General features: G+C 36.3%; 1 protein-coding gene across 2 annotated transcripts in view; it reads right to left on the bottom strand.

Moving 5' to 3' along the window:
• RELN (reelin) overlaps positions 1 to 27,568 on the bottom strand; it is a 466,847-nt gene that overhangs the window by 144,238 nt on the left and 295,041 nt on the right. For both annotated transcript variants that reach the window (XM_063099074.1, XM_063099073.1), the window contains exons 12-17: positions 21,675 to 21,826; positions 12,920 to 13,032; positions 8,520 to 8,728; positions 7,645 to 7,773; positions 6,494 to 6,603; positions 1,965 to 2,031 (exon numbers count right to left, since the gene is read on the bottom strand). In XM_063099074.1, the coding sequence (XP_062955144.1) occupies positions 1,965 to 2,031; positions 6,494 to 6,603; positions 7,645 to 7,773; positions 8,520 to 8,728; positions 12,920 to 13,032; positions 21,675 to 21,826 (780 nt within the window). The remainder of the gene's footprint in view (positions 1 to 1,964; positions 2,032 to 6,493; positions 6,604 to 7,644; positions 7,774 to 8,519; positions 8,729 to 12,919; positions 13,033 to 21,674; positions 21,827 to 27,568) is intronic.

Here is a 27,568-nt window from a genome sequence, read left to right as displayed (position 1 = left end):
ATTATAGTCACCCTGTATGTCAGGAAAAAAAGATCCCACTGCTATGATGTATGGATGACACTTGTGAGGGAAGGTTTCTAATGCTCTCTCTCCTCATTAGCATTTCTGACAGGGTTGGACTTATCAGGTTAGTGAATTGTGAGTTTAGAAATCCAGGCCTGCGATTGGACATAGGTAAGAAAGTGTTAGGGAGGAGGACAGAGTGGTATCTCAGTAGCAAATGACAGTAGTAATGAGGGCAACAAAGTGGGGAGAAAAACAAAAATCTGCAGAGGCCCCAAATTCAAGGATCTGCTTAAAGGAAATGCATGGCATTGAAAATAAATTTCTTTTCCACATAATTTTGCCCAAACTCACCAAAGTGCATATTGCTGGAAAAGGAGGCAGTGGTCAAATGTTTAGCCCAGCCACAAATGAACAAAGGCAATAAATGTTACATAAAACATTGTCAGAAATGGGGAAAAACTAAAGTTCTAATTGGTGCAAATATTCTGTAAAATCTCAAAAGGAGGAAAAGGCTATGATTATTCAGGATAATGTACGGTGTGAAAAAGAATGATGTACAAAAGTATAAAACTGCCATTTGGATTTCTGTTTGCATCCATCATAGGGGACACAGACGACTGCCTTAATAAAGCCATTTCATGCTAAGAGGAATACTGTACACAAAAAATGAAGTACTGTAATTATAGATAGGTCTTTTAGAAATACCATCTTCTATTTTCTTTAGCAGAAGGATTTATCATTTTAGATAATTTGTTTTCAAAACTTTTCAGGATGACTTCAGGAACTGCAAAAATATCTGGCCTCCTTGTGTTTATTTTATTTATGGGTAATGGATGAAGATAACAACTTGTGGAAAACACCAGCCAATGTTTTATAGATATAACAAGCCAGTGCTTTGGGGTGGGGATTGGTAGTTTTATTAAAAAGCACAGAGATGCATATTAAGTTTTGAAATATAAATAGAAACTTTCCAATTCTTCACGTGCTTTATAAAGTAAAACATTTCCATTGTAGAGAGTGATCGCTTTGCTAATTAAATTCATTGAAATATAGTTTAAAAGTTTACCTGCCACTCTAATTTCAGTGCTGACAAGTGTTTGCCTCATAATATAATTTCTAAATGATCAGGTTCAAAGCCCTTTCTTGAGTTTTTTATTCATTCATTAATTAGCTAGTTAATTAATTAATCTTTTTGTTTGGAAGATAAGAAGAGATCAACTAGGTAATCTGCTGTTGAAAACTTATCTGTTTATCAAAGATTGCCTGTGGCTTCAGAAATTCCCAGGATGGTTTATAATTAAATATTAATATGGGAATGACTTAATAAATGTGAATATCTATTCTTGGTATAAACATGACACAATTCGCCAGTGGAGGCTAGATATTTACACTATTAATGTATAATTTCAGACTTCATATTCAACATCATTTTTCTATAGAATACTTTATGATCATTTTGTAGACACAAATGATTTTCAAAGTAAACAAGATGGCAAAGTTATATATAAAGGTGTTGTATTTTCTTATTAAATCTGCTAAATTTGGCCCATTCCTGTTTCCTTTAGCATTAGGTCTACGGGTCATTACTGATTTTTATAATCATTTACAAAGCATGCTAGGAATTAAAATGACTCATGAACACTAGAGTGAGTTCACGAAAAGGAATGTAACTAAAGACAGGAAGAGCAGCCATCAAGCTATGAGGAATTCAAATTTGTTTACGAATTTACATGAGGGGTGATTAATTTGTTCACAATTTAGCTTAATATAAAATTTATTTATTAATTAACTTTTACTTACAGAATATATTTAAATTACACTTAAATTCCATCTGGAGTATCCTACTTTTGATCTTAAGAAGATATCGAAAGCCTAAAAAAGGATGTTAAATTAAAACGACTTGTAGAGTATAAAGTACACATTAAAAAGCAGCACAAGTATTATTTCAAAATGCTTACTTGCAACCATGTCGAGTGCACTGTCCTCTGCCAGAACAGAATTTGAGACATGATGGACCAATATAAACTGCAGGGAAAATGAGATCATGTGAAAGACAGCAATATAACTGCAAAAACCAGGAACATCACCTGTATGATTTTATAAAGCAATACCCATGAAATACAGCCCATCACATGTATGTGGCGTGCAGGAATCCAGGATAGCATATGGAGTGCTGTGTTGCAAGATAAGCGCTTAGGTACAAAACTGCTGAAACTGCTTTAACTTACACAAATAATCTTTTTGAGATTTTTATGTTTCATATCAAAGAAAATAGAACCATATTACTTGGATTCCTTAACTGAGTCTCTTCTGCTAAAACAATTTCGGACAGAATATTAATGCTTCTGTCAAGAACATTCTACAAAGTTTAAACTTTTTAGGTAGAAATGAAGAATTTACAAAGGATCAATTTGATATATCACAAAACGGAGAGGTCATGACTATAATTTCCAGTCATATCTGGGGAAAAATCTATAACATTGTAGATGATTGTTACATATATTTCTAAATATTCATCCATTATCCCTGCAAATGGAGAGTTAAGAATTGGTTGTTGAGTATAAAGTCTTCTCCGTAACACATATTTGCACCTAAATGCTGGCCTTGACTGAAAATGTAATGTTACAAACCTAAATTCTAATCTTTGTAATGCTGACTCCTGATTGCCAAATGGTAGGTTCTGAGATACTCAGACTCCAACACATTTAAAGATATTAAGTCTTTTGACAATCAGCACAGTCAATAACACATCTTTGTAAAAGTGGTACAAAACAGATGGGGAATTAAAGATGCAATGATTATTAAGACCGCATATATTCAATTTCAGGCATAAAAAATTTACCATCCATTACCATTATCTTTGATTTGTCAACATATAATAAAAATAAAATAATTAAATGATTTTATTTTAAAATAAACTTTCATATGGCCTGTGCTCCTGTAAGCACTTAATCCCCAGAGCCAATTAACAGATGCAGTAATTCAAATGCAATGTAAAGCAGAACAATGAAAAAACTCTTGGCGAAGGAAACTGCTGGTTTAGGAAAAGATTAGATAGCCAGGCTAAGAGGTTAAAGGTACTGTTTTTAGGTGTCAGATAATTCTGGATTCAGATTCTGGCTTCACCCAGGAAACTGGATAAGTGATTTATTCTAAGCCTCAGTGTCCCTATTCTTTAAAATGAGATAGTAATATTCCTTGGAGGGAAGAATAAATGAAATGTTCTATTTTTAGCATGGTGCCTGGCACCATATGGTTATAATCATCATTACCATCCTGGAGTCAGTATCCCCTGACACCCTCCTGCCCCATTGCTTTGATGGGTTTCGTTTTGCACCAAGTGCAGAGGAACAAGAAAGGTGCTGGCTCCATTCTTCTTTAGCCTCGAAAAGCATATGGATTGTTTTCACAGCACACTTGATTTTATGGCTGCAGAAGGATCTACTCTAGGTCCTGTACGTGGTTCATTGCATTCTGCAATGTCACTCTGGAGACTGTCCAGTAGAGTACTCATGTCATAGTTCAAAATGCGTTCCCTGCTAACAATAGCGTCACTTGGACTTATAGCATGAGTTAAGTTTACAGGCTCCTTTTTCCTAAGGGTATGGAAAGGGCAGGTTAGCTTTCTTTACTATTATCAGTAATGTAATCAAGATGGAAAAAAATTTAAAAATTACAATAAAATATATTTTGCTCCAGAATTTTCCAATTTGCTCAGGTTTTTGGGATAATTTCCAAAGTACTTCCTTTACATACTAGCAGGAGATGACTCTGCTGTGAAGGAAGAGCATACCTAACAGAATTATGATATTGACCCGGTTTTTTCCCTATGTTTCTTTTCTTTGATGTAATTTGGGAATTCCATAATGAAATGGGAGAGATTTCAGGGGTGTTTTTTGTCAACTTAATATACATTTCTATCAGGAAAGAGTAAGTGTGTGTCCTCTCCCTCCCTTGTGAGAAAGCCAGAGAGTGGGTCTTGTTTTTGAGGAAACCTCAAACAGGATGATAAAAGAATTGAAGAGATTCTGCCCCAAGTTTTACATTCAACACATACTGCTAACCATGTGCATTCCATATATCTTTTCCTTTTCCCATTCTATTTAAAGCATGACGGTGGGAATTCAGAGGATGTGTACTAATCACTTTCTGACCTAAAGTCACGCTGTAATAGCCTTCTTTAGGAAATTAAGATATTTTTTTCATAGGCTTATCTGTGCTTCACTACACTCCTAATTTCCTCATATACTTTATTTCATTACTAGTTTTTAAACTAGTTTTATGATTATCAAAGTAATAAAGGTTCATTACATGTCCTTTGAAAAGTATGACAGCAAGAAAAAGTCACTCAAATCTCACTATCCAGAGCACAAACTTATTTGCTAGAGCTAATTAGTAAGTCCATTAGTTAAAACTTTTCTACTAATGCAGAAACTCCTTTTTAAGAACTTCATCTTCTTTTTTGGAGGGAGGGGATCTGAACCCTTGACCTCAGTGTTACAAGGCAGTGCTCTAACCAACTGACTAACAGGCCAGCCCCTATAAATTCATCTTTAGATGTTTTTGCAAATGCACTATGTGTATGTCCATATAACTTGTGTGGTCTTTGAAGTCTGGGCCTTTTATTGGTCTTCTTTGAATATAGACTGTTTAAAGAATTCATATGGTTCATCAGCAAATTATCTTGCCTGAAATTATTACCAAATTCCAAGAATTTATTTAATTAGTTGTGTCTCAATATTTAAATTACTCAAAAATAACAAAAAGATGATTAAGACATGGAAAGTCAGTGTGATATTGTGAAATATGTATTTGGATTTTATGCAGTCTCCTGGCATAAAACCCCTAAAATCCTTGGTTAGACTCTCCAAAGTGCTGTCTTTTTGTATGCTAATAAGTTTAATGTAGGCTAGTGAATGGCAGTCCACAGGAAGCTTCAGGATGGGGGCTGGTCACCAGAAAGACCAAGGCAGTTCCATCCCCCAACCTCTGGGGAGGGAAGAGGAGCTGAAGGTTAAATTCTTCACCAATGGCCAATGATTTAGTCAATCATGCCTATGTAATGAAGCCTCCATGAAAACCCAAGAGGCCTGGGTTCTGAGAGCTTCCAGATAGCTGAACACATGGAGGTCCCAGGGAGGGCATGCCCCTTCTTCCATACCTTGCCCTGTACATCTCTCTATCTGTATCTTTTGTAATATCCTTTATAATAAACGGGTAAACATAAGTGTTTCCCTGAGTTCTGTGAGCCACTCAGCAAATTAATCAAATACAAGGAGGGGGTTGTGGGAACCCAATTTATGGCCACTCAAAAGCAAAGATAAAACAGTCTGTAGCTTGCGATTGGCATTAGAAATGGTGGTTGGGGGGACAGTCTTGGGGACTGATCCCTCAACTTATGGGATCTCATGCTAACTCCAGGTAGACAGTGCGGGAATTAAATTGTAGGGCACCCAGCTGGTGTCTGCTGGAGAACTGCTTGCTTGCTTGCTGGTGGGGATTAATCCCCACACATTTGGCCATGGAAGTCAGAAGCTGGTGTTCTGTGTTGCTTGTTGTGATATGACAGCAAGGCAAAGACAGTGTGTGTTTTTCCTCTCACAGTCAGCATTAAACAATGGTGTAGGTTTATCCCATTTTATAAACTGGCCACAAATCAGTGGCTATGCTAAATTTGCTCAAGTACTGATGTTTTGTCTCTTCTTCCCTCCCTTTCTTCCTCCTTGTTTACTTCTTAGTAGTATAACCATTCAGTCAAATTTATATACTCTCTGAAAATAGGAAATCTATGAATCTACCTGTAATTAGAATAAAAAACCAAACAGAGTTGGCTATTAATAACAAATATAAGAAATTTACAATCACGCAACCCATTAGCTTAAAATATCTCTTTTTGTGTACTTGTCATAAGTCATATTGGCTTTAAAATGATGCAAAAAATATCAACAATTCACTTAATTAAAGATAACATACTGTTTTTATGTATATCCAAATTTTCCTTTTATACTGTTTTCTGAAAAGAAGGTAGAAAGAAGTTTCACTAGTATTTTAGAGATGGTTTCCTTCTGTGTGGTGTCTAAAAGATAAGCATTCCAGATGTTGTGGTAGTTACTAAGAGAAGAATGAGTCTTATTTTAATACATACGGTATGATAAATATTTATGTTAATTTTGTATAAAACATTCAAAGAAAATGTTAGGATATCCCTCGTCATCAACTGTGAATTTGAGTTTCAGGGCTTTATGCATTTTAAAATCATGTATGTTGAAACATTCTAGCATCTAATATTGCTGACTCCACTGCCTTTTTTCTTCCTGATTGCACATTCCTGGGCTTCTACCAGAATGCAAAGGAGAAAAGGAAGAAAGGGCGTTTAATGAATTGCAAGACCATGACTTAGAAATGTGATTAAGTCTGTGCTGATGAACAAAAGCACAGGAAGACTCTACATCAATGGCATATGATTGTGACAGGCATAAACACTAACCATTATCAATTGCCCACATGTTTCCAAGGATTGGTCCCATTTGTCTCCAGCGAATCCTGGTGTCCCGGGTTAGCGCTGCGTTAGGAAGGGGAATTGTTATTCGGTTCCACCTGCAAGAAATTTAGCACAAAACCAGTCTCACAAATATATTCACATCTTTTGAATCTACTTCACATGGCCTGGATGTTCTAGTTTCTGTGTGCTTGGGACAGCACTCAAGTTTGTCAATAAACTCTTTAAATTCACCAGAGGAGTTTGTGTAGCTTTAAAACAGACATTTAACTTGTAAACACACCTGCATCATGCTAGAGTAGTGGATTTGTTCTTTATAGCAATAATATTTATTTTTTTTCAGACATTCTGCTTAGAAGTTTTTACCTCAATACTCAGACCTTAGATATTATCTTATGGTAGGCATCTGTGCAGAGATGGGTGCTGATTAACATCACTTTTTATATTTTGCTATCTCTTAGCCCTATGAACATTTAAACAGGAGCTAGAGAAAATAATTTCCAACTTAATTTTGCCATCCTTGGAAATGCTTTTACTGTTTATATACTGCTTATTCTGTGAAGTAGCAAGTATTTTACGTAATCATCTTTAATTCTCATAATGGCCCCCAAAGGCATGTATTATTGTCCCTTAATTTATGTGAGAAGAAGTGGAAAGTTAGAGAGAGTAAATATCATTAAACACAAATAGGAGACAGAATCAGGATTTGAATCCATGTCTAATTCCAAAACTTATCTTTCTTTCTCTAGGGGGCATCTTTCTATAAGTAAGTATTTTGCAATAACCACAGGACCATCATATAGAATTTACGTTCATGTAATACAAAATGTAAGTCAAGTACTAAAGAATGACCTTACAAATTGTGATCTTGCATCAGTCTTACCAAAGGTACTGCTTTTTCTGGTTTTTTGGTGGCTGGATGGTACAGGGATCCAAACCCTTGACGTTGGTGCTGTGTGGTTATCAGCACTATTATCTAACCAAGTGAGCTAATCAGTCAGCCCTACAAGAACCATTCTTAAAGAGAAGTTGGATTCCTTACCTGTAATGCCCCAAATGCTAGTCTCAGGATTACTCATTGATTTTCATTTTGCAACATGAATTCAAGTCTTTTAATATCCCACAGAGAATTTACTCACCCACTGTAGTTTTCAGAGGAGTAGATAGTGCTGTGAGGGAGGTGGGGACCTGCACAGATCTCGGGTAAGCATTCGGTGTGGAGGAGGGACCAGGAACGCCCATGGTTGGTAGAAAACTCCAAGCTGACACTAATAACACCAGAATAAGCACAACAAAGAAGGGGCAAAGATAACAAACACAAATGAAATTTTCATCTCTGGCTAAGTATATTAGACATCTGTAGAAGTAGTATAAAATTTTTTTTTAAAGATGTTGCTTCCTAAATGATCGTTTTCTTTTTCACTGAAGTTTGACCAGTGTGCAAAGGGCAGCCAGTTAAATTATAGCTATGAAAACAAACTATGTCTTCCAGTCAACAAATGGTAACTTGATTTTGTGCTCTTAAAGGTGAAAGATGGCAAGGCAATTACCATGTCTGACACTGTCACTTCATCCTGTGAATGTGAGACTGACAAAATTCTTAGAAAGGATACTAGCAGCACTTTGGCAAGTGAAGCTGAGAAGTCATAGCTCTTGAAGTGCTAATTGATTTCCTTGCCTATTATTAGGGGGTCACTAGCTGACACGAGGTCAAACTTTTTTTCAGTTTTTTTTTCTCTCTCAGCAATCTGTTGTAACGGATGGTTGCCACAGCACGTGCAAACACTTCTGATACCTAAGATCGAGCACTTAGAATGAAGCCATTCCTACTTAAGAGCTATCCAGTCATACCCTGCATATTAACTGAAGAACTTTTCTTTTGGGCAAAGTGTGTGAATGGATATTTTATTTAAAATCTAGCCAAAAACCTATTGAGAAACCACCTCTGATTCAATAGCCAAGTGCACATGTTCATTTTAGTTAGTTTAGCACACTCCAGAATGGGGCATCCTACCTGTTGCCAGGCTGATGTGTTCCACACCCCAGATTAATGGAAAACTGTATCATGTGAGACATTGTAGAAGGGAGAATAGGTAAGATGTGGAAAAAGTCTACAGCCCAGACATTCTTATTATGTCCTTGATGGTTCTTTTGTTTGAGACAAAATTTGGTAGCAGGAGTCTGAAGTTCAGGATTGATGACCACGGAAACCAAAGATGGAACCTTCCAAATAAAGGAAACAAAAATCATTCATAATCTTCCCTGTGTTGGCCCATGTGACTTCTCCTAGATTCTACCTAGTAATCACTATGTAACACAACTGCCATATATTAAGCATCAGGCAGTGTTCTTTGTTTTTCTTTTTTTGGCTGGCCTGACGTCCTTTTTTTTTTTTTTTTTTTTTTAATTTAATTTAATTTAATTTAATTTAATTTAATTTAATTTTGTCGATATACATTGTGGCTGATTATTGCTCCCCATCACCAAAACCTCCCTCCCGCCCTTCTCCCTCCCCCCTCCCCCAACAATGTCCTTTCTGTTTGCTTGTCATATCAACTTCAAGTAGTTGTGGTTGTTATATCTTCTTCCCCCCCCCCCCCGTTTGTTTGTGTGTGTGTGTGTGTGTGAATTTTTATATATTAATTTTTAGCTCCCACCAATAAGTGAGAACATGTGGTATTTCTCTTTCTGTCAGGCAGTGTTCTTTGTATTCCATTTGTTGTTTCATAAAGAATTCCTCAAGGAACATTTATTTTAGTGACTCAGTATTCTTCCTTTGCAGTTAGGTGTGTCTCTGAGTGTGAAAGATCAGGCTATCTCTGACTGAAGATAAACTGATATGAGGTCATTAAAAGTTATCAAAGAATGTGCATCCATTTTATCTATCTTAGCACAGGACAAAGGTAATGACATTTTCACATTATCATCAGTCCTCTTTTAAAGTGGACTTGCAGAGTAGTAATGGGTTTTCAAACTATTATTCTAAAAACAGGACTTTAAGGAGAAACAGCCAGAACCAATGAGATAATGCATGACAACTTACATAATTGATTTAAACTAAGTCATGCACAAAGATACATCAAAAAAAGAAAACTATAGGCCAATATTTTTGATGAACATAGATGCAAAAATCCTCAATAAAATATTAGCAAATAGAATCAACAAAACATCAAAAATATTATACACCACAATTAAGTGGAATTCCAGGGATGCAAGGTTGTTTCAACATACACAAGTCAATAAATGTTATATACACATCAACAAAATCAAGGACAAAAACCATATGATCATCTCAATAGATGCAGAAAAAGCATTTGACAAAATTCAACATCCCTTCATGACAAAGACTCAGAAAATTAGGTATAAAAGGAAAGTATCCCAACACAATAAAAGCCATATACAACAAACCCATCACCAATACCATCCTGAATGGAGAAAAACTGAAAGTTGTTCCCTTAAGAACAGGAACAAGATAAGGATGCCCACTCTCATGACTCCTATTTAATATAGTATTGGAAATACTAGCCAGAGCAATCAGGCAAGAGAAAGAAATAAAAAGCATCCAGATTAGAAAAGATGAAGTCAAACTGTCCCTGTTTGCAGATAATATCCTACATATAAAAAAGCCTAAAGACTCTACAAAAAAATTCTCAGAGTTGATAAATGATTCCAGTAAAGTTGTGGGGTACAAAATCAACACACACAAAGCAGTAGCATTTTCGTACTCCAACAACAAACTAGAAGAAAACGAAATCAAGAAAACTAGCCCATTTACAATAGTCACGAAAAATTAAAAATACCTAGAAATCAAGGAAGTGAAATCACTGTTGAAAGAAATTAAAGAGGCAAAAAAAGATGGAAAGACATTCCATGTTTCTGGATTGGAAGAATTAACATTGTGAAAATGTTCATACTACCCAAAGCGATCTATAGATTCAATGCAAACCCCTTCAAAATACCAATGACATTTTTCACACACACACAAAATCCTGGCATTTATTAGGAACAACAAAAGACCCCAAATAGCCAAAGCAATTCTGAGCAATAAATAAATAAATAAATAAAGCTGGAGGCATAACACTATCTGACTTCAAATTATACCATAAAGCTATAATATCCAAAAGAGCATGGCACTGGCATAAAAACACACTCTAAAACCAGTGGAACAGAATAGAGAACACAGAAATCAACCCCAAAACTTACAGCCAACTGATTTTTGACAAAGGCACCAAGAACATACATTGGGGAAAAGACTGCCTCTTCGATAAATGGTGCTGAGAAAACTACACATCCATATACAGAAGAATAAAACTAGATCTGTACCTCTCATCATATACCAAAATTAACTCAAAATGGATTAAAGACTTAAATATAAGACCTGAAACCATAAAACACTTAAAAGAAAACTAGGTGAAACACTTCAGGAATAGGAATGGACAAAGACTTTAAGAATATGATCCCGAAAGCACAGGCAATGAAAGGAAAAATAAACAAATGGGATTTTATCAACTAAAAATCTTCTGTGCAGGAAAAGAAATAACAGAGTAAAAAGACAGCCTACAGACTGGGGGAAAGTATTTGCAAACTATGTATCTGACAAAGGATTAATATCTGGAGTACAAAAGGAAGTCAAATAACTTAACAGTAAAAACCCAAATAATCCAATTTAAAAATGGGCAAAGGAGCTGAATAGGCATTTATCAAAGGAAGATATACAAATGGCCAACAGACACATGAAAAATGTTCAACATCACTCAACATCAGGGAAATGCAAATCAATACCATATTGAGATAGCATCTCAACCAGTTAGACCGGCCATTATCAAAAAGGCAGAATAGCAAATGCTGGTGAGGATGCAGAGAAAGGGAAACCCTCCTACACTGTTTGTGGGACTGTAAAATGGTGCAGCCATTATGGAAAATGGTATGGAGGTTCCTCAAACAACTACAGATAGAACTGCCATATGATCCAGCAATTCCACTGCTGATTATGTATGCAAAGAAATAGAAATCCACACGTCAAAGGGATACCTGCATCCTCATGTTTATTGCAGCTCTATTTACAACAGCCAAGAGATGGAACCAATCTGAATATACATTACTGGACAACTAGATAAGCAGCAACATGGACGAACTTAGAGAAAATCTTAAGTGAAATAAGCCAGGCACAGAAAGAGAAGTACTGCATGTCCTCATTCATAAGTGGGAGCTAAAAAATAAACAAATAAATAAAAAGAAAGAAAGAAAGATAGATAGATAGATACAACAATCACAATAACATGTTGAACTTTCCAAAGGAGAGAACAAGAACTGGGTCACCAGAGATGGGAAAGGGGGATGGGGAGGGGGATAAAGGAGAAATTGGTAGAGGGCCACAAAAAATGATTACATTGTATAATGTTGAATATACTAACTATCCAATTTGAGCACCACATATTGCACACAGGTAATGATATTCAACTCTGTACCCCACAGAAAAGTACAATCAACTGTTATAATTTAAAAAAAAAAAGAAAAAAAAAAAATAAAACCATGGTGGAGGACATGTGACCTCTTAAATAAAATAAACTAAGTTATGCAGATATAATCCTGCCTAGCCAGTGCTGGAAAAGGTAGCTCATTATAAAATCCAAAATGGTATGACTTGGGTTACCCTCGTATGTGGACTATGCTGGATACTTACGCTGGTTGTTCCCCATTCTAACCTAGATATGTATCTCTTGTCTTCCTTACTTAAACCATGAAATGCTAGATGTTGGCTGTGTTAAAGCTTTTAAAAGTACCTAGGGTGCCATCAATGTGGAGAGAAGGCTAACTAATAATGAGTGTGTGGGTGTAGTCTCAGCACAAATAAATCTACTATTATAAAAAATAATTTTACACCATATGACAAGCATCTCACATAATTTTGAAGATGTTTGCAAATAACCAGAGCCAGCATCTGTCTTACATCCAAAGGGCAAAAGAAAAAAGCCAACCTCAGTAGCTCTAATTAGCAAAGAAAAAAAGCAAAAAAGTAATAACGGTTTGTATTTCTACAATGTCTTCTGTCTAGGAAATCTTAAAATGCTGGATAAATACTCATTATGCCTGATAGCAAGTCTGTGAGGCTGCTTTATTAGAACCACTTTTAGGGCTTTCTTGGGAGCGAGAATAACTGTCAGTCAGAGTATTGAGTTCTCTCTAACAGTCTCTAAACGACTGTAATTCATTCTTCCTGATAAAACCTAATTTTTCATCGGTATCAGAAAAAAAAGTGAATATTGAAATGTCCATATCACTTTTAAAGAAACCTGACAACCTCTTGGGCTACCAGAACAGAGACTTGTCCTCTGCATCTGGAGTGGTTTTCATGGTTTTGACCCTGGTTTGTCCAGAGAGGTCTGAGGTGGGCCATTTGGCACACAGGTGTACCTTATATGAGGTATAGGAAAGGGTATCCAGTGCAATGTGCTCTTTTCTTCCTTCAGTCTTTGCATACAGGATGATATCGTTTTCATGAGAATCTCCAGGGTCGCACATTCCTCCTGCATAAAACAAAAATTTTAAGTTGTTAGTACCACTTGCATCCCTAAACATATCAAACATAGTGTTAAATTTCAGAATAAAAAATATAGTATACAGATATCACTTAGGAATAACCCTAAACAAAGGTAACCAGACCCAAGGAAATAATTTATGAAGATAGTGCAGTTAGGCCACGCTAAAGATCAAAGATTTGACATTTGAGAAGGCCAAAGTAACTATTTGCTTAATGAGATTATTCAAATAGTCTGTGTTGAGCACATCCACGTTTTAATCCAAGTTAAAAAATTGTGCTCCACTTTTTAATAAACCATTAATTCCTTATATTTGAGGTCTTTATGGCTAAAGTTCAAGACCTATTGATTATGGTTTTAAAACAATGTGGTGATTTACTGCATCAAAGACTCTTGCAGTAGTGTTATTCAAACTGCTGCATGTAATATCTTTAATATTTAAGAACATATATTTGTATTTTAAATGCAGTTCATTTTTACATTTTTCATTTTTACATTTGATTGTCAAAAGGTACAGAGAGTATTTTATCTCCTATCACTCTACTTTACATATGAAACAATATGCCATTAGAACTGAAAGGTAATTAAAATCATCCTGATGATGAAACTGCATAACAGAGTAGGTACCTGAAGCCCGAGATCATTTAACTAACTGGTGGAAGTGTCAGGAGTAGATGTTATCTTTTAACCTTTGACCCTCTCTTCTTTTCACCACTGCATCATGTTAATAATTCTTGCTATTGCTGGCTTCTACAAACTGTGTAATCTGGATTTTAAAGGATGACACATCTAACTAGAAGCCTCTCCCTATCTGCTGTTATCTTCACAACAGCACCAACCATAACAGCAAGAGTGTGGATATGAATATGTATTTCCTAGAAAATATTCTATCCTCAAGGTCCAAAATTTATAGCATGAGTTTTTTCTTTTATTATTATCTTTCTAAAAAAACTTCCTTTAGGTCTTAATTCAACCACACCAATGTTAATTTTTATCTAAGGCAATTGCTGTTGCTAATACTCCTTGGTGACAGTAAGGCAACCTCAAAACTCTAGAAAATGGTTACCCTCTGAGAGTTAATCTAGTAAAATCAACAAATGATAGTTGAGACTTATCATCTGCACAAATAAACCAAGAAAGTGTCAACTGTTGTAAATGTCTGGCTCAAACTCAACCTGGGTAATTGGGTCTGATCTTGGGGAGAAATGACTGATACATGATGTTAAGTAAGAAAGCTAGAAGCTAATCAGAACAAGAAAGTTCATAATAATGGGAGGAATATGAGCCAAGAAAGAATGATATTAGAGAGCAAGACTTTGACAGAATGTCCATACACTGGGCAGGAATAGAGGGATTCTTGATGACCAAGGCAAATCGTGGGGATTTATTTGACAAGATGTGTCCTTCAGTACAGAAGGCTACAACAGGCTATCATACCTCTGGAACTCCGGCTATTAAAATTACTCGGTGATAGATATATCTGCTCTGATTCCTAAACACTGACTATTCCTTCATGCTTAGTGGTTAAAATTTTCATAGCCTGTTAATGAGAATTCTGATTTATCTGTAAGCCTCCTCTAAGCTTACAGCATGAGCCAGTCCCCAAGATCCCAGCTCTGCGGTCATTAAGAAAACTGATTTTCTTTTTTGTTTTTGCTTGTCCAACACAGTCTTTATTGTAGGACTGGTTTAAGAATATGAATAAAAAAGAAATTAGAGGTAATTTTAATGTCGGAGGAAGGAAATTGCTTTGACGATATTCACATTTGAACAGCTTTTCTTCAGAGGACGCTCCCTTGGAGTCATTTACCAGTATATATGGTGCTGGAAACCACTGTGTTGGGCTTGGTAAAGAAGAGGATGAATTTCAGATTTCTCAGAGTGGCTGAAAAGTATGGTGATGTCATAGAAAGTAGGGAGGAAGTCACAGAAAGGGAAGCCACAAATCTGCACATAATCCTTCCTAAATTCTTGGCTGCCCCTTGAGCTATTCAAGTATGTAGAAAACACCAAAGAGCCCAAGGACATAGAGCAACTGGAAGGGTAAAGGAACTGGCAAGATTCTGTAAGAAACAGGAAAGACAGAGCTGCCGATGGAGTTCTGTTAACTTACAGCAGCTTGGTAAACACTTCTAATTTTTTCTTAAAACCTCCAAAGTTGAAACTTTTGATACTGCACAGGATGAAACTAAAACATTCCACTCTACAGTATTTGCTAATTACAACAAAGCCTTCTACAAAATTAAAAAACCAAATGACACAAGTCTCTGAATGCTGGAGAAATTAAGTCAAACAGACTAGGTAATTTAAAACAAAAGGAATAAACTTACAATGAGTTAAAAAAAAAAAAAAGAACATGGATTGCCTAGGCCAATAGTTTTTTTGTTTTTGTTTTGTTTTACAATAGACCCACAAGGTCAAATCCATAGCACAAACAGCTTACCCAGGTACTGGTAGTTGATGTGTTTACTCTTACATTTTTAATTGACACATAATAATTGTATATATTTATGGAGTACAGTGTGGTATTAATGTGTAATGACCTATAAACCTGAGACCTGCACAGTTGATTATAGTGACCCCATTAAGTTCACCTCTAGGGCCCATCCTGACTGGTCAGCTGTCTTATTTATATAACACACCTTATTTCAACTTCCTAAATGTAATAATTTTCAATGAACTAAATTAATAATTTAAATAATAGATGGTTTATATTTGTCTTTGGAAATACACTATTGGAATTATGATATGCGAATATTCTTAATTAAAATTTACTAGGTTAATTCTAAAATTATTTGGCATATCTGAGCATACACCAGTGGAAACAACCCAAGAAGTTATCTTGATGGCAGAGAAGCCAGTGTCTGACTTGAAAACTAAGCTCCTTAGTCTTGAAAACTAAGACAGTCTTGAAAACTAAGAAGGCCAAGGAATCTGGGAGGAGCCTGTTACTAGAGCATCTGGCTGAGCCAGGAAAGGTGGAGTTCGGCACACATTCTCATTTGCTTCCTACAGCAGCTCACGGGGTTCACAGGACAGCAGTGAGTTGCAGGATGGAGCAATGAGAAATTAGCCTCCACATGTGGTCTAAAAGTTTCTGGTAGTAAAATGACTATCCCAGCTCATGACATGATTGCTGCTTTTATATTCTAGTCACTTGTGAGAAAATCTGCCTAATAACTTTGTTTATTCCCAAGGAAATTTATAGTTTTCAGTTAGACAAAGATTTGATGCTGCAAATGGTAATTGATACTGTCTGGACCAGGGGTTTTTTGGAGGGCCATACTCTTAGAGTATTAATAACTTAAGAGTAATATCTTCTTTTTATTGAGCACTTACTATTCGCCATGCACCATGTACAATTAAGTGCAAGCCTTATCTGTTTTCATCTCATAACTGCATTTTCAGGTAGGTATTAATATATACCCACTTTACTGATAGCAAAACTGAGGCCAAGAGAGGTTATATAATGTGCCCATATTCCCAAAGTAAAGCCTATATTTAATGTTATTCTATGACTTCAAACCTTTACTACCACTCAGTAGGTAGGTCTTGGACAATGGTATTGGTAAAGCACTGAAATCTGGCATGTTAGATATGTTAGGCAGATGTAACTTGGCATATTATAAATATTTACTGGGTTGAATAATCTGAACTGACAATACAGAAGTCAGATGTAGTGTTAATGTAGTCACATCCTAATAGATGTCTGATGTTCAAGAGCTATCAGTAGACAAAAATCTTATGATTTGATATTTATATCATGCTTTTTAGCATTTCATTATGTACTTTAGTGTTATAATAAATTTAGTTAGTAAAGCCATTCTAAATGATGGTCTCTGGGGAAAGATCCACATGAAAACTAAATTCCCTTCTTGAAAATGCAACTATGGTATTAGCAGTGAACACATATTAAAGACTTACCAAAAAAGAACAAAACAGGTGAAAGGTCACAGTCGGTGTGGGTTTAGTGCCCCATACCTAACCACAGGAACTGAACTATCAGCTCTCTCTAATTTCATTAATTTGTTCCTGGTAACTCCTCTCTGCTCTCTTAAGAACAGTTCGTGAACTATGCCTGCCCTTCAGAGAGAACTGAAGTACACTTGGGAGTCTCACCCAGCCCAGAATGGCAGAAGAAGAAAGTCCTAAAGGAACCAAGACTTTAAAATGATGATAGTCTTTATCTGAAAGATCACTGTGGGGGCAATTTATCAGTTCTGCGAAGTTTCAGTGACAGCAGCTACTGCAGGGAGACAGGGATTCTGCTTCAGTTTTATAGCCTTTGATGCTTTGTGGAAAGTCTTGACTCAGGGGACCTCTTGTACAGCAATTAATGTACATAAAGATTTCAATAAAAACTAGATAGTGGTCATTTTTTAAAAAAACTTTTTTGTTTTTCTTATTCTTTTTTTCTTCAATATTATTTATATTTATTTTTGTGGGGTATAGTATTTTTTTGTTTGTGGCTGGCTGGTAAGTGGATCCGAACCCATGACCTTGGTGTTATAAGGCTCTGCTCTAACCAATGGTCAGTTTTAAAATATTTTAAATGCTATTTTAAGTAGCTTTTAAGATATTTATATTAGGAAAGTGATTTTGTGGAAAATTTACTATTTGCAGGACATTAGGCAAATAAGCCTTGACTTCAAAAACTTTGCAATTTAGTGAGGAAAATGAGACTAATATATATGAAAAAAATGATAACCAGCAGTGGACTGTGTTCTGCTGCCATTAATTGCAGCAAAAATTCAGCAAGAAGAGATACAAGTGTGAGCTAAAAGAGCTGGGCACACAGCAGATGCTCAGCAAGTATTTGCTGTAGGAATATAAGTCAACGAATGAGTGATGTCTGTTAGGTTATTTTTGTCTTGTTTACTGCATTCTGGCTCCAAGAACAGTGCTGGACCCTGTTCTCAATGGATTTGTGTTGAATAAATCAATGTATGAATGAAGGAAATAGACCTCAAACTGAACTTTGAAAGGTGAGTAAGATTTCCAGAAATGGTAGTCACAGCTGATTCATATGAACCAAGTACAGAACATGTCATAGATAGAGCCTGAGAGGAAGGGAGTGTGATCTAGACTAGATTAACAATCAGCCACTGATTTTCTAAGGCATCTACTTACTTAGTGAGGGGTTACTTATAAACTGTCTTTCATCTTAAATATCTTCCCATATTGCTTTCTTCCTCACTAAGTAACTAAGTTTTAAAGTCTTTTCCATAGGTCTGGTTTTACCCTACCCTATCTTACCCTACCCAACCCTATCCTACCTTACCTTACTTTACAGTATCCTATCCTATCTTTACCTATCCTATTCTGTCCTGTCTTGTCCTATCCTACCCTGTCCTATCCCTACCTATCCTATCCTGTCCTGTCCTGTCCTATCCTATCCTAAATATACCTTCCTTAGATGCTGCTGTTTTCTCAAGATCCAGACTCCGTTGCTTTTCTTCTCTCTATTGATGAACTTCCTGAAGGAACAGTCCTCTTTCAGTGACATATGTCTTTATTTATTTTTAACCCCATGTACTTTGACTTCCCAGGTACCACACTGGTGGGAATGCTGTCTCACAAGTCACTGGTGGCCTCTCAGCCCTCATCCTGGTCGACTTTTCCCTCTGTGGCATTCTCTACACTGCTGATCACCTCTCTGTCATCCCACCCTGAGCCACCCTTGTCCTTCCTTCTTTAGCTTCGAGTGACACCTTCCTCTCACCTCTTTTTATGTCCTTTCTCAGTGTCCTTTGTCTCATCTTTTTTCCCTCTACCTACACCTAGGTGAGGGTTTTCCCTGAGAATTTTCAGGTCTTATGCTACCTTCTGCTTGGGAGAACACAACAACTCCAGCAGCTCCAGTTATCACATGTATGCTGATGATTTTCAAATCTGATTCAAACCTTGAATAGAATTTCTACTTTAACATGGTATTCCAGAGACCTCGATCTTAACATATCTAATATCAATATCTTGTTTTTTATACTTGCCTTTTAAAAAATTTCCTATTGTAGGAAATGGCACCATTCTTTTGGTCACCCAAAAGAGAAATATTTATTAATTAATAAGTATTGACTATGAGAGAAAAATTAATTTGAATGAGCCCAAAGAAGGACTTTATGTCACGTAAAAGCATTTCAATTTAATTAAAAAAGTAAGGAATTTAAAAAGTAAGAGTATCTGTGTTCTCTCCAATACGCTTCTCATAATGCCCCATAGTCCATTGGGTGCCAACTTCAGTGGGTTCCATCTCTTCAGTTATCCCATCTCTGCCCCCTCTTTACATTACCACCATCACTGCCTTGATCCTTTTATTTCTTGGACTAGTGCAATCACCTCCTAACCAAGGGTTGTCAAATAAAATACATTGCATTGAAAATATTTAAAAAAACTGAATTTACCTGAATAATAAATTATCTGAAATTCAAATTCAACTACGCTGTATTTTTTTCTCTTTTTTCGGGCTAAATCTGGCAACACTATCCTAATTGATCTCTTGTCTTCTAATTTTTGATTGTTTCAGTCTTTACTTCACTACACTTTTCTTTACTACACTCCTGCCAGAATTATCTCTGTAAAACACAGGTGATAATGTATAACAGAACAGGAATCCTCTGATGGCTCCACGCTATCTAGAGAAAGAGAATCCAAATTCCTTATGATAGAATTAAAGAAAATCACTACTCTGGCTCCAATTTGCTTTTCTAGCTCCATCTTACATGCTTCCATTCATTTATATTGGGAAAATCACCCAGCCCCAAACATATACATCTTTATTCTTGTGTCTTTTTTCCAAATGGCTCAGTTTGTAATTCTCTTTTCACTTAAATGTAAATCATGCCTATCCTTCAAGGCTGAGTTCAAATGCCATCCCCTTAGTGAAGCTTTGCCCTAATCCCTCCACTGTGATCACCCACAGCTTTCTCTGCACATTCACAGCATTTTCATTCTATTACTGCACACTGCATTCTCTCTTATAGTTCGATGTTACTAGTGGGTAGGGACTGTAAGTAATTTTTATATCAATAACAAGGGAAATATATTGAGTTTAACTATTTATTGGGTACTATTTTCAATGCTTTGCACGTATTACCTCATTTGACCAGCAACTCTCTGATTTAGGAACCATTATTTTCCCTAATGGTATTCCCCATATGTCCTAGATTAGTGCTTTATATTCAATAGGCATTCCTTACTTTTTAAATTAAATTGAAATGCTTTTACATGAGATAAAGTCCTTCTTTGGGGTCATTCAAATTAATTTATCCCTCATAGTCAATACTTATTAATTAATAATTTGCTTTGTTCCAGAAAGAATTAAAGATAATTTATTATTCAAAGGCACTTGCATAAAGGAACTTATATGTTGACTTAATCTCATATAAACACACTGAACAGAATTGATTCAGTATAAAAACATCAAGAATTCAAACATATTATGTCAAAAATTGTAAAAAGGGAAAAAAACTTAAATTAGACTGGCATACTAAATGTTTATAACAACTTTTTCTTTTTTTTGGTTTAAGGCTTTCCAGGAATCACTTTTAATAAAATGAGAACCAGTTTAAATCTTAATTATTTAAAGGAAATGAGCTCTGAGCCTTTAAATATGCAAACTATTTCAGAGTCAAGGTAAAGATAATGTGAGACTGCATTATTTTATTTTATGTCCATGACTTATCTGTTATAAAATAGATCATTATCAAAAATGAGTTAGCATCACCCAGGTAATATGCTTGAGAGCATGCCACAGGCTGAGTTTTATCATGCAACCTTGAGCTGTATGATTATCAAGTAGGTGAAGTGAGGAGTGTGACAGAAATACAAAGCCCGTGCTTTAGCCTAGACTCAGGGGACCTGTTTGTCCTGATGAACTGACATCCTTGCTCATAAGTTCAAAAGTAGACATTGTTTATTTCCTGTTTCACTTCCAGATGTTGCCTGGGCTTTTCCAGTCACTCAACAAAGAAGACATGTGACATCTTCTCACACTTCTGCAATGACATCAATGAGAGAATATGTAACTGTGGCTCTTGTTGACTGAAAGGATAAATTTGGTAGGTCACAAATTTCAAACCCCTAATTCCTCTTTGCATTTTTTTTCCAACCTTATTTATTCGTTCTAAAATAATTTGAAGAAAAATATGTCTTATAAACACTTTAGTTACAAACGTATTAGAAGATAGAGAGTATTACTAAGGTGCTATAAACCTGCTTCCCTCTCAGCTTCCCACAACAACAGCATTAGGCAATGATGACATATCTACAAAAATAAAGACTAACCTTGATGACTTTTTTTTTGGGTAAGCTGGAGGCTGTGGACAAAGGAATTGTTTTGTTCTTAGCTTCGCTCCCATTGTCCTTTCAGCTATGGCCATCGAGAGAGAGATGGAAGGAAGGCATTATAGTCCTTTGTCTTCAGCATGCCAAGACTAGCTCTCTACATGATGGTTCCTGCAGGGCTGGCCTGCAGCAGGGCTGAGCACCACAGGTTTTGCTTTGTCAACAGGCTCATATTTCATGAATTTTCATTTTATATGGTAGACAATAGACAATTTTAGTTCTTCAAGAATAGGTGCTGGCCTAGAATCTGCACCAGGGCCAACAAAGTTTGTTCAAAATGTACCTACCCATAACGAAGTAAAACCTCAGGTTCCCATAATCGGTAGTGTCCATGTATGGAGTGCATAATTTCCTCTCTCCGTCTTTGAGGAAGACCATTGATAAGCCAGATTCTATTGTTCCACATTCTGTACCAATGACAGCTCCCAAGATGTCCCATCTTTAAAAAAAATGAGAATCATTAAGAGTTCAAATATTAAGTCAAAGATTTATAAAGTATAACATTTTGTTTTTAATGAGGAACATTTACTTATTAATGAATCATTGTTGAATAAAGATGTAGTGCTACAGATTTTAGAAATTTAAACATTACATTCAGTTACAGTACTCCTGCAGAAGGACAAATTTAATCAATACTATATGTAGTGTGTCTACTATGTGATCAGAGCCATGCTGCAGACAGACAGTCTTTACTCTTCAAGTATTTACAGTTGAATCGGGGAATCAAATTTGAACTAAGAAATCAGTGAACCACAAAGGCCAGTATCATAATATAAATAATTTTGGTGTTTTGCACATTAAATAAAATAATTATAGAATGAAAAGCCATAAGAACTGGCAAAAGTCTAGGAAGTTTTCAAAAAGCAGGTGGGATTTAAGCTTGGTCTTGTCAAATAGGTACTGAAAATCTAGAAGAAAATAAAAATAGCTATCTTTTAATGAGTGCTAACTATGTACTAGTTATTTTTCTAGGTATTTTGCAGTAAGGTCATTTAATTTTCACAGTAACCCTAGGAGACAGTCACTATTACTGTCCCAATTTTAGATGAAGAAACTAAGACGCAGAGATGTTAAGGACAGCTAGCAAAGATAGGGACAGTATTGAAATCCATGCAGCCTGACTCCAGAGCCTGTGCTTTTATCATTGTCATATACTGTATTTAGGGCTGATGAAATCACGTGAATATAGGCTGAGAAATGGGGATGACCCTGACACTATTAACAGTGCAGATATCAGCAGACCTTGGCGGCTGGGGAATAGTAAAAAATACATTTGAATAGTAAAGTGGAACCAATTCATGGAGAGTTTGCAAAGAGACGAGTTCAGACTCCATGCAGGAGACACTCAGAGTGACATTTGTAAAGTGCAAATATGACTATGTCTCTCATTTGCTTAAGGTTCTTCAGTTCCCCATTGCCATCTAGACAAATTCCAAACTCCTTAATGTAGAATATCAAGAATACAAGGTCCTTTTTGGCCTGGCTCAAGAACACATTTCTGGCCCTGCTTCTCTGGCGACTCCATGCCTTTCCCTGTGTTATACAAAACTCTAGCCATATAAAGATGCTCCTCGACTTAGAATGGGGTTACATCCTACGTTGAAGATATCATAAGTTGAAAGATAGGCTAGCTTAGTCTAGCCTATCTTAAACATGCTCAGGACACTTACATCAGCATAATGCGCAAATCGTCAAACACAAAGTCAAGATGATAATAAAGTGCTCAATATCTCATGTAATTTATTGAATCTTGTACTGAAAGTGAAAAACAGAATGGTTGTATGGGTACTCGAAGTGTGGTTTCCACTGAATGTGTTTTGCTTTCACATCATCATGAAGACAAAAACATTTTTAAGTTGAACCATGGTAAGTCGGGACCACCTGTAATGTGAATTCAAAGTTACTAAAACATTTTCTGTCAGGCCTCTGAACCTTTATTCACTGTCTCCTGAGCAAACTCAGAGACATTCTTCAAAATATCCTTTAAATATAGAATGTCTGCAAAGCATTTCCCAAACTTCCCAGCTCTTAGCCGACTCCACCGTCCCATCTCAGACTGAGCTGAGTCTTCCTTTGTGATCCCATTTCTCACGATACATCGCCATTATTTCTTTATACGCCTTTCTTTGTCCCTGATGTGTCCTCCTAAGACAGGATCTGTGTCTTATTTTTATATATTTAGTAACTAGACCAGTGTCTTGTACCCAGTAGATGCTCAATAATCCTTGTCGAATGATGAAAGCATTAAAAGTTTCCAGATCCAGAGAGTAAATAAAACCTGACCCCATGTCCTTCCTGGATCCCATCCTCCCTTTCCTCTGCTTTCTGTAGCCTCATCCCTGCCCTATCCTACAAGACAATTCATACCCTTGGCACAGAGCAGGAAAGCAGTCCCTCCTGCCCTCTCCCCACACATCTGGCAGGTCTGACCACAACTCCCACCCTTGTACTGGTGATCTGATCTTTAGGTGACAAAGTCCCCTTGTGCCTGGTCTTAATTCCTGGAGCCACTATTGCTGCCTGGTTTGGGCTCTGAGACCCCTGTCACCTTAAAGTCATAGCCCTGATGGTTCAGATGCTTCTGCTCCTTAGATCTCCACTAAACCATCTGCCCATTTGGAAAACCCCAGAATGACCACCCAGGCTTTATCTTCTTCATCAGCCTTGACCCTGGGCACACACTTTAAATGTCCAATATATTCAGAGAAGTTCTTTGTGTTTAGATCTCTTTTCAAGATTCACGAGCCTAAATGAGTTGTCTTTATATAGAGTCCTGGCCTATACTGCTTCTCCTCTTACCCATCATCTTTCTCCACCCCCTGCCAATCTATCTGATTCCTCTGTCCCCTCACCTTCTCAAGTTCGACCCATCTGTTGCCACCCAAGTCTTGGTTTTGTCAGCGAGAGGTGAAAAGAAAGTAGTAAACCAAAGATAGCTGAGAGGCCAGAGCAATAGCTCATTCAAGAGGACTTTGAAATTATTCAGAGAAAACTTGTAACACATTCTGGGTATAACACAAGTCAGAGACTGTGTTTTGGGGGAGTGACCATAAACCTTTGATGGACATTTAGATCGTTTCTATTTTTTTTTGTTACTACTAACGATGCTGCATTAAAGGTTCCTCTGTAGGTGTTTACATAGACATGAGGGAGTCCCCCAGCAGCCCTTCTTAATTGCTTTCTGAGAGAAATGAGACCTAATGCCCTAGGGCATTTATTGTATTAGTGAATTATTATTTCTCCTTTGCATCTAGAATGGTACTAGCTACGTCTGCCCTTAGGAAAATTGAGAAAGTAGTTACTCAGATAATTTTCTGTGTAATGGGAATCTCAGGTAAGAGAAGCTGCTAGGGTATATATCTGGAAATGGAATTGCTGGGCAATATGGTACTTCATCATTACCCTTCAAAATACTTGGATAAATTTGTGCTCCCACCAGAAAGGTATAAGATTTCATCACTTGGTTTTGTCAAACTTTTAAAATTTGGCCTATTAGATGGGTGTAAAATTTTATCTCACTTTTGCATTTCCAAGATCACTAGTAAGGTTGAACACCTTTTCATATGTTTATTGGCCAGTTGGAATTGCTCTTCTCTGAGTTGTCTATTTATGTCCTTTGTTCATTTTCTATTAGGATCTCTCTCTTTTTCTCTCACATCTTTATGATTTGAATTCTTTATATATTCTAAATAGTAATCTTTTCTTGGCTATATATATTATATATTTTTTATTTGCTTATGTGTCTTTGGATGTATTGAAGAGTTTTAATTCTTTTTTTTTTGCCTCTTTTTTTTTTTTTTTAAACCAGTAAGGGTATTGCAACCCTTGGCTCGGTGTCATCTGCCTCACACTCAGCCAGTGAGTGCACCGGCCGTCCCTATATAGGATCCGAACCCGCGGCCTCAGCGCTACCAGAGCCACACTCTCCTGAGTGAGCCACTGGGCCGGCCTGAGTTTTAATTCTAATATAGTGGAATTTATCTATATTTTCTTTATGGTTTGTGTCTTTTTTTCTGTAATAAACCCTTCCTTATCCTGAGATAAGAGAGATATCCCCCCACATGTTTTTCTTAAAGTTTTATAGCTTTGTTTTTTGAATTTAGATGGTTTTAATTCACCTGAAATTGACTTGGGGGTAAGGAATGAAGTTGAGATCCAATTTTATTTTTTCTATATAGATAAGCAGTTGTCCCAGCACCATGAACCATTTCTCCCAATGACTGGTAATTCCACTTCTGTCATATAACAATCTCCTATAAACGTGGGTCTGTTTCCAGGCTCCCTCTTGTTTCCCATTAGCCTATATGTCTATCTCTGTGCCAAAACCAAACTGTTTTAATTACCATATCTACATAATAACTCTTGATAGTTGCGCCCCACCCCCTGCTCCACCTTTTCTTTCCTCACAACTGTCTTGGTTACCCTTGTCCTTGTTTGCTCTTCCAAATGAATATTAGAAAGAACTTTGTTGAGTTCCACGCAAAACCCTGCTTGAATCTTGGTAAGAATCCACTGTCTCTGTCGTTATTGATAAGTTATCCATTTCATTGTTGCTCCTTTGTAAATAATCTGTCTTTTTTCTGATCGCTTTTTTTTTTCTTTGTCTTTGGTATTCTGAAAGTTAATTGCAGTGTATGTAAATGTGGTTTATTTTATTTATTCTTTTGGGACTTGGCATGCCCATTCAGATCTTTAATTAGATCTGTAAGAACATAAGTCACTATGTTTTCAAATATTAACTCTCTCCCATTCTTTCTATATTTTTTTCTGGAACTTCTACTGGACCTGTGCTGGAGTTTCATCTTATTCTCCATGTCTTTCATTCTCTCACTAATCTTTATTTCTTTCTATATTGCATTCTGTGCCATTTTCTCAGATCTATGTTTGCTCAGCATACTAATTCTCTCTTCAGTTCTTTCTAATTTTTTTTTGTGCCTATATAGTGAATATTTAATTTTGTGACTGCGTTTTTCATTTTCAAAAGTTCTCTTTGGTGCTTTTTAACATCTTCACGTTCTTTTTTCCATAAATCTTCTTTCGAAATGGCTTCTATTCCTTTTTAGAAAACCTTTTAAATCATGTAATTATATTTATTTCATATCTCTCTTGTTTCTCTTTTATATCAATTACTGGATGCACTTATTTTCCTGTTTGCCATATTTGCTGACTGTCCTTTTTGGTGGGTCATAAAAATCATATAGATTATAATTCTTGTTATAAGTTTATCTTCAATGGATTTATTTCCAGTGTGAATTCCACGCACTTTGTGTATTAGAAATATTTCTACAGAGGGGTTTTGCCTTTGTGATTGTGAGCACCTTGGAGCTTCCGTGGTCTTAAATTGGTTTTCCATTAATTTGTCAGTTTAGAATTTTCCCATCATCCAGGTGAAATGAATGTGAATTTTACATTTGTTTGGAGTCTCCATTCTCATGGGAGATTTTTCTCCCCCTTGAATAGATGAGAGGAGTTGTCATCCTAACTACATCTTTATGGAGGTGGAGTTCTTCAGGGTCCCAGATTTACACAAGAACATCAGTTCCATCTGCCATCTGCCAAGGATCCTGTGTAGGTATTTTTAACCCTAATCTTTAGTCTTAGATTATATCTGGGTCTGGTGTAACCTGAACTATCTAAGTTTTAGTTAAAGGGCTTATCATTCAGGTTTTCATTTTCCCTTTGCTTCTGGCATCTGCTCATTTGCTCCCCTATTCAGGCCTATGTACTGAAGAAAACGGTCATACTTTATCCAACATTTCTGCGGGTTTGTAGAGGGAAAGGGATTGCCTGAGCTCAGACAGACTTGCCACAACTTCAAATTTTCATCCAGCTGGTACTATTAACAAGCTGGGGAACTAAAAGAGATAAACTAATTAGTGAATTTTAGGCCCTCATTTAATTATGTCATCGGGGGGGGGGGGTTAACATAACAAATTAAAGACCTGTGTCATCTTTCAGATCAGCAAGGTCCTCTTCAAGTAGAACTCATTTTTTAAAAATGTTAAATAATCAATTTTTAAACATAGGCTTGTTATCAACTCTTCCACTTGTATTCATTAAATATTCAAATTATATATGAGGGTATTTCAAAAAGTTCATGGAAAAATGTAATTAAAATGCAAATCTTTCCATGAACTATTTTGAAGACCCCTCATATTTTGTGTCCTTGGTGACTTTATTG

This window comes from Cynocephalus volans, chromosome 6 (genome assembly GCF_027409185.1).
Source record: "Cynocephalus volans isolate mCynVol1 chromosome 6, mCynVol1.pri, whole genome shotgun sequence".
Taxonomy (NCBI): Eukaryota; Metazoa; Chordata; class Mammalia; order Dermoptera; family Cynocephalidae; genus Cynocephalus; species Cynocephalus volans.
The sequence above is the reverse complement of the archived record's forward strand: the minus strand, read 5'-3'. Positions and strand labels throughout refer to the sequence as shown.